This window comes from Leuciscus leuciscus (assembly GCF_965113295.1).
Source record: "Leuciscus leuciscus genome assembly, chromosome: 6".
In the NCBI taxonomy this organism is placed as follows: Eukaryota; Metazoa; Chordata; class Actinopteri; order Cypriniformes; family Leuciscidae; genus Leuciscus; species Leuciscus leuciscus.
The window spans coordinates 30,559,145-30,567,751 of record NC_138730.1 but is presented as its reverse complement, the minus strand read 5'-3'; the positions used below and the strand labels follow the sequence as shown (position 1 = coordinate 30,567,751).

The following is an 8,607-nucleotide window of genomic DNA, read 5'->3' as shown; positions in this document are numbered from 1 at the left end:
GGGGGCGAGGGGCCAGCTGTGCTCACTCAGTGTGTGTGTGTGTGTGTGTGAGAGAGGGGGAGGGGCCAGCTGTGCTCACTCAGTGTGCAGTGTGAGAGGGGGAGGGGCCAGCTGTGCTCACTCAGTGTGAGTGTGTGTGAGAGGGGGAGTGGCCAGCGGCTAGAGCAGCAAAAGCCAGTGTGTGCTTCTTTTACCAATATATATTTAACCCTCTGGGGACCAAGCTGTTTTTGGGGCCCTTGAGATGTTCTGACATGCTCTGACATTTGTGCTTTTTTCAGTTATTTATAAACATGTTAATGGCAAAGGTGTAAATTCACTCTATATAGCACAAACAGGCCTACCATAATATGCGAGCAACATGTATGTAGATGTTTGTATTTTTAAGAGAATAATGTTTATGCGTGGTTATTTAAAAAAATAAAAATGAAAGTTGCTGAAATAAGACCACAAAACTCATACAAAATATGTGCCCACAAGACTTTTGACTAATGGATGTTGTCCCTTTCAGTTCTAGCTTCAAAATTATGTGAAAATAGTCTTGCTTTATCGTTCACAAAAAAAAATACATTGATTTAAATGGTGTAAAACAGGTTTTGCTTGGAAAGCCAATATGCGAGGGGGAGGAGTAGTTTACACCTTAGTCCCACCCACTCTGCATAATGACTCTGCATAATTAGCCATTCATTCAGGTGTGACACTGACTGAGCCACAATGCAAGGAAAAAATATATATTTTGAAGAAGACTTATATTGACCATTTAAGATTTTGCTTACATCTATCTTGTAAATATGTTTTGCTATTTTATTAAAAAGGTTACAATTACAACAATAATTACAATTTCAGCAATATTTCTGCAAAAAAGTACTCTTTCTTTGTAAAAAAAAAAAAAAAAGATTATAGGCCTACATTTTATCATATGTATTCATTAGTTTGAATATAGCCAACATTGGAACATCTTAGTCTATGACTTTATTTTTGACAAAATAGTATTTTATATATATGAGCAGAAAAGCTTATTTGATGTGACAGTATATTCTACAGTAAAAACTGTACCCAAATCTAGTCAACAAAATGTTGTCTTTCATACTTCGCCTGACTGTAACGCAGTAACTGTAACTGTAAAAGCAGTTTATTCTTTCACACACAGACGCGCGATTCATATTTAGGCTAAACACTCTTTACAAATAGACGCGCGATTCATATTATAGAAACGCGATTCATCTTTTTGTTTACATAAGCCTACAACGTTATTCCATAACGTTATTCCACATTAACACTTGAGAAAGGATAACTTAGCCTACCTCACTCCTCAGCGGGATCTGCTCCTCATATCAGCACGGACAATTTTCTCCATAAGGTAGGCTATATTATGCCTCTTTGTTTACAGCTGATGTGGGGGCGTTTCACAGACTGAAATGGTTCTCAGAATTTGCGTTTGAATAGCACGCGCTCTCCGGGGCGTGGTCAAATTACTTTTGAATGGCTCGTAATGAGCTCGACTGGAGTCGCTCTCTTTTTATACAGATTACAGAAGCTGATAATATTTGTTTTTTATATAAATTACTTCATTTAAAAGCTGCGATCTCAAGCTTTATGCCCGTGGGTCTGTTTGCCTGTTTGACTGAATTTTCGCGGAGTTATAGATAATTTTCGAACGCGTTTCAAATGGGAGTTTACTGACAGAGAGAAGGCAGAAATAGCATCATGTTAGTTTTTCTTTATTTGTCAAAAAGCAAAACACTTTATTTGTATTGTGAGTATACAGAAAAAAAATAGAAACTGAACAGGATCGATTGATGTATCACACGAAAATGAAAGATCAAAATTAACAGAGCATTTTGTGTTTATTTTTCATTGCTAAAAAAAAAAACGAGCAAAACGCGCGGGCGCGTTTTTGGTCCCCAGAGGGTTAAAGTCCCTGTAAAGGCAATTCTACAAAAAAATTCTAAACACATTATAAGTGCTAGAAATGTATTGCTAAAACATATTACAAAGACTGAGAACTGTGAAATACTAAATTGTGGAGTTAGACCGTTAAACAGTTTTTCACCATAGAGACAGAGCGTATTTAGGCCACGCCCACACCCAGGGGGAAAACAAACCAACTGTCTCCATTGACTTTGCATTGCGAGAGGCTGCCTCCTTGTCATTTCTTGCTTCTAACAAAAGACAGAAAAATGCCTAAAAGCTGCTGTGTGACAAGGTGTACAGCAAAGAAGCTAAAAAAACCAGAAATAAGTTTTTATTAGCTCTCGACCCCAAAAAACGAGTGTTTAGGACATAAAAGTGGATACAGGCTAGGGGTGGGCGATATGACCTAAAATTAATATCACGGTATTTTTCATCTTTTGAACGGTGACGGTATAATATCACGGTATAACTTTTTTTTGGTACATTTTGGGAGGAGTAGCCTGTCCTGTCTCTCTTTAGTATGTGAATAAAGTTAATATTTTTATAATATAATAAGTAAATGGTAGGTATCCTTATCAAAAAGAGACATGGGAGAGTATTATGCATTCTCAACATTTATTTAGCAAAAAACCTAAAGATCTTACTTAACAGTGTACAACAAAACAAAAATTAGCAGTGTAATAACACAAGAACAGTGTAATAATGTGTACTTTTCTCAAAAACTAACTCTCTCTTCATCTGAACTCTGATGAAACTAGACATTCAAGTTCTTTGCCAGGAACACCAACATGTCAACATTTTCTGGCTTCAGTGATGCCCTGGAGCTTGTTACAATATTGCCCCCTGTGCTGAATGCACGCTCGGAGGCTGAGCTTGTGGCTGGGATGCATAAGTATTTTTTTGCCAGACGGCTAATGCGCGGGAAGTGGGAACATTGGAGACGCCACCACTCCAGTGGATCAGAGTCACTGTCAGCCGTCACCATCAGCAGGTAGCCATCTAGCTCCATGTCAATGCCCTGCTGCTTTGGTGGTGCACTGCTACACTTTTTGAAGAAACTGCCCAGGCTGTGTTTGGGCTTTTTCAGTTGTACAGTGCTAGTTTCCCTCTCGCTTTGGTCCTCTGTGGAAGAGGCATCTGTGGCTGTCTTCTCCTCCAGTGCTTTGGTTTCTGTAGCTACTCTGCTCCTCACTTCCTCCAACTTTTCAGGTGACATGTAGGTGGTCTTGAACCGTGGGTCCAGGAATGTTGCCATGTTGAGCAGCTCATCAGTGGCAGGATCTTTGTATTTTTCATTCAAATAATCCAAGACCCTCTTCTTGATGTCCTCGCACAGTCCTGCTTTGTCTTCTTCTGGCTTCAAAATGTTTGTATTGAGTAGATGGAGGACTGGCTTAACATAGGAGACACTAACATACTCCTCTCCTGACAGGGCATCTGTAAAATCTTGCAGAGGCTTCAGTGCTTTGGTTATGGCCTCCAACACATCAATGTCTTGCCAGGTGGGTAGAAGGTGGCGTGACTTTTGGTCTGCCGCCAGGACTTGAGTGATGGCCTTCTCCTGCTCCAACACCCTTTCCATTATTTTGACACGGGACCCCCACCTTGTTGGGGATTCTGTGATCAGCTTGTGGGGGGGCAGGTTCAGCTCTCTCTGTGCACTGGTCAGGGCATTCTTCTTTTTCCAGCTGTAGGAGAATGTGCTGACCACTTTTTTGCACATACCTGTGGCCCGTGCAACTCGAGCATCATGTTGGACACTCCTCTCTGGGAAGTAAAAAGAACGGATAAAAATATTAGCATAAGTGGGAAAAGTAGGTTATCATAGTTGAAAAACATAATAAACCATTAACTGTAGAGCAGCATAAGTATTTATTGTATGGACACACTGAACATTAGGCTATTACAAATCTAATAGGCCATGTTGTATGTATGTTGGTCAATATTTTGCACATTCCTGCACAAATAGTACAGCTTTTTCATTTTAAATACATTTATATTGTACATATTTTTAATAATATTTTTCATATAATCTGATGATAATTGAATTTTATATTTATGTTTTTTTTTACTTTCTGATCCGGTCCCCAGAGGAATCACGGCTAAACAATACTAACAATGAAAAATACAATACTAATGTGGTGGCCTTAAATTTGTTTTTGTTTTCTTTTTTTAATACAAACATAAAAGGACTTGACAAATTTTCTGAATATAAAATGTTAGGTTTAGAAAGTGTAACTTACCAATAGCGTTGTGCAGTCTGTGTCCAAAACATGCGAGTCTCGTCCATTTATTGATTTCCAGAGCGCGCACCATGTTTGCACCGCTGTCAGTCGTCATGCACACCAAACGCGCTTCATCCAAGCCCCAGGCGGAAAGTGCATCCTTCAGTCCTAACGCAATTATTGCTCCGGTGTGGTCTTCGGGGAAGAAGGCGGTCTGTAGGCATCTGCTGCGCAACTTCCAGTCATCGTCAATGAAGTGGATGGTGAGGCTAATGTATGGCTCAGTAGTTCAGCTGGACCATAAATCAGTAGTGGCCGAGTAGGCTTCAAGGTGGCGAATTTCGTTCATGACTCTGTCCCGTACCTCCGTGTACAGCTCTGGCAGACACTTCTGGCTAAAAAATTTTCGACCAGGCAGCTCGTATCTTGAGTCCAGAGTGTGAACCACATGTCTGAAGCCATCTCTCTCTATGGTTTGAATGGGCACCATGTCCTTTGCGATATATAGCGCAATTGCCCTGGTAATATCTTTCCATTTCTTACTACTCTTGTCGTAAGGTGTAGCAGCAGTAAACGATGCCTTCAGTGAAAGCTGTGTAGTCTTGGGACGCGCTCCGCTGGTGCTGCTGGTCCCACTTGCGCTCGTTTTGGCCCGGGTTGCCTCTTCATATTCACGGGCGTGCGTGTTTTTTAAATGATGAAACAGGTTGCTTGTGTTTCCACCTCTTGCTGTCACAACACGGCGGCAAACCTTGCATATTACTGAAGTTTGCTCCGTGTCGGATGATTTAAAACCGAACCAGTTCCAAATAATGGAGGTTCCTCCTCTTTTTGGAACGAGAGTTACCTCTACAGTGGCCTCGGTCTCTCCGTCTGGTTCTGACACTTCACTCATCTCTTTTCAAATAGTATATAGGCTACAGGCCCGACCTTTCTTCACGATGTTTCACCAGTCGTTTAATGGCCACTCCGCTTTTACCTACCATGTGCAAGGCTGATACGGATGTGTTTTACTTTTTTATTTACAACAAGATATATAGTATAAGGACAGGTATTCAGACCACAACTGAACGTTTGAAGAAAATGTAATGCCTTATTATTTAGAATTAGATATTATTGATGTAAATGCAGCCGTTCAAGGAACATAATTGATTTATTACGGTATTGACGGTATTAGAAAATCCATGTCGTGGCGCAATGTCACACCGGTGATGACTATGACACCGGTGTACCGCCCACCCCTAATACAGGCAGTTGAGACAGAGCGTCACGTGTCTCATTACTCTGAGAACTAACGTACGTCCGCTGGAGGAGACCGTAATCGGCAACACAGGATAGTTTATCTTACAGAAATATAATATATAAAACTGACATTTGGATATTTGGCTCACCAGTGACCAAATGTTTAACTTACTGCACACGTAGTGTATTTTTAGTGCATACTGAGTGTCAGGATCCCACAATTTACCCATTCGTTCCAGCCTGTCTCCACTTTTATGTCCTCAAACGCTCGTTTTTTGGGGTCGACAGCTTATGAAAACTTATTTCTGGGTTTCTTAGCTTGTTTGCTGTACACCTTGTCACACAGCAGCTTTTAGGCATTATTCTGTCTTTTGTTAGAAGCAAGAAATGACAAGGAGGCAGCCTCTCGCAATGCAAAGTCAATGGAGACAGTTGCTTTGTTTTACCCCTTGGTGGGCGTGGTCTTCAGATTATGACGCGTTGCGCTCTGTCTCTATTGCTGTGAGCCGGATTTTTTGGGCGGGGCTAAAACGGGGGATTGATGACGCACTGCGACCCCCTGAGCTTGATTGGGCCACTACTTGATGACGCACGGAGTCACTAAACCTATCGCCGCTCAATCGCGAGTTACTATAGACAGCCTACAGTTTGCTAGTAACTATGCCCACGGCTCTGGCTATGCCTTCGTCATGTAAATGCGTATTTCCCAGGGGGGCAGGGTTTCATATTATTTTGAAGTTTCCCCGGGCGCCGCCATTGGCTAGCGGACCATCACCTGCTGTTAGCATCCCATTGACTCCCATTCATTTTCGCGTCACTTTGACAGCGAATAACTTTACATCTGAGGCGTTTAAAGACTCCATTTGTCCATTATTTATTTCTAAAGAAACACGAAAATGTATAAAAGGCTCCATTACCTTGTATCTTACGTTATGGCCCCGTAGAAGCAGTTTTTGTAAAACTAGGCTAACGATTGCGTCATAACCACGCGACTCGCTGTCGCACAGCAGAGAGATTACCGTATGGACAGGAGGAGAAGCTTGCGCGCAATCGGGGGGACGTGGAGGCAAAATGACAAAGTAATTAATCAGAATACTTAGCAGAAGTTGCTCCTGCTCCTAACTCATGGACACCTCCTACTCACACTCTCCGTCTCTGCAAGTTTCGGAAGGGAATGATTCAGATTTCTCTTGGCACAGCTACTAGAAGACAGACGGTTTGCTCACGTCACATCTACGTCGTCAAGCTCAGTTTGAGTCTGCGCAGTACGCTCGACCATCAGGAAGTAAGAGCTTCTAATTGACTTCACTTGTCTCCGTTGAATCCAATGGGGTCGCTGTGTCCAGTTTATATACTGTCTATGGTATTTCCCAAGCGACAACATTCTAATCTGAAAAATGAAGCCTACCCGGAAGTGCGAAAAACTGCAATACATCGAAAATCCGCTAGGGGCAGGTGTCCATACACCCTCATGTTAAAATGTCCGTTTTCACAGCATAAATTCATGTTTTTACAGGTCGGTCCCATGGACTTTTATTGTATTTTTCGATAGGTTCCGAGTGCCTGACAACTGTGAAGGGGGTGAATTTTTTTCTAACTCGTTAGTTTAGATCGTATTTAGATATAAAATGTATGACAAATAAGGGCGCGATTGACAGCTTGATTGACAGCTGACAACGACCATAGGCTGCGCCGAGTGGAATTCCTGAAATTTGACGTCCCATGAACTGACACAACACATCATACATGTAAGTTATCCTTTCTGAACATTTGTATTGAAATATGGCGCCGCCCATACCCCCCATAAACGGCCTCAAAACCGTTCTTCAGAAGTCTATGGGTGACGTCACAGACGCTTTGTCCATATTTTTTACAGTCTATGGTATTTCCTGGATGCAATCACTTAGAAAACAGATCGGTGTCCTTATTTAAATTTCCGAAAAATGATCATATCAAGAAGAGGTGGATTCATCTTGTGAAGAGCTAACGTTACCTTGATGGAGAGCTGATGATCACCACCACACCCGCCTCTGTAGAGATCAGGATAGTTTACTTTTCGTCGGAGACAACTGGAATTCACTGATAATCCGCTGTTACTGGTGAATGGGGCCGAACCGACTATCTCCCGCTGTCCGCCTCGGCCTTCATCCTCCCGTCGCGCCGACATGCACGAGCTGTGCGCGAGTCATATTTCCCGCGATTCGGCGTGGTTTCAGCGCAGCCAGCGAACACGCCCCCAGCGTTTGAGAGCTGAGACTACTGGTCATTTGTTCGAGATTTTGATAGCTTATTTTATTTACTTGGCGGCTTTTTTAATCATTCAAATTGGGCTGGGTGGCTAATAACATATTTTTCGGTGGTATGACAAACTCAGAACACATACTTAATTTTGACTTTACAGGGACTTTAACGATATATTTTGCATTTGCATTTCTAATCCAAACAATGTCAAACTTGGCACTGCACTTACTCGTGCCCGTAGCGAGACACCTGTCGAGTTTGAAATCCATCGGACTAACGGTTCGGAAGATATGCGAATAACAGACATACATACAGACAGACAGACAGACAGACAGACAGACGTTTCTGTAATTTATAGTCTTTACTGTCACTTTTTGTTTTTAATCAATTTAGCACATCCTTGCTGAATGGAAGTATTAATTTCTTTTCTTTTTTTTAAAGAAAGAAAGAAAGAAAGAGAAAGAAAGAAAATTACTGGAGTGTATATTGGTACAAAATAGGCTATTTCTTTTTTAAATAGATGCTGTTCTTTTTTTAACTAAGAATCCTGAAAAAGTAGGCTATAAGTATATTATAATAGAAAACAATTATTTCAAATTGTAGTAATATTTCACAAGATTACAGTTTTTTTCTGTATTTTAGATCAAATAAATGCAGCCTTGATGAGCATAAAAGGCTTCTTTCAAAAACATTAAAAATTATAGTGTCCAAACTTTTGGCCTATCATTTACTATTATACTTATATACTTATAATACTACTATCTCTATCTATCTATCTATCTATCTATCTATCTATCTATCTATCTATCTATCTATCTATCTATATGCCCCTTTTTATTTGAGCCCCTGCCCCTGAGGAACTCTCTGCACGTCCCTGACAATACAGACAAATGATCTGTTTTGGAAAAGCAATCTGTGACAAATAGTGCAGTTGAGATGTTCAATCTGCACTCTCTCATTATAGGTTTTTCCTCAACTGTTGCAA

General features: G+C 41.1%; 1 protein-coding gene across 1 annotated transcript; it reads right to left on the bottom strand.

Moving 5' to 3' along the window:
* Positions 1-2,060: 2,060 nt before the first annotated feature.
* On the bottom strand, positions 2,061-4,940 carry LOC309501009 (E3 SUMO-protein ligase ZBED1-like). The gene is made up of 2 exons (XM_082172865.1): positions 4,158-4,940; positions 2,061-3,681 (listed from the first exon to the last, which is right to left on the bottom strand). The coding sequence occupies exons 1-2, from the start codon at positions 4,252-4,254 to the stop codon at positions 2,669-2,671; spliced, it is 1,110 nt and encodes a 369-aa protein (XP_082028991.1). The 5' UTR covers positions 4,255-4,940; the 3' UTR covers positions 2,061-2,668.
* Between the last annotated feature and the right edge of the window lie 3,667 nt (positions 4,941-8,607).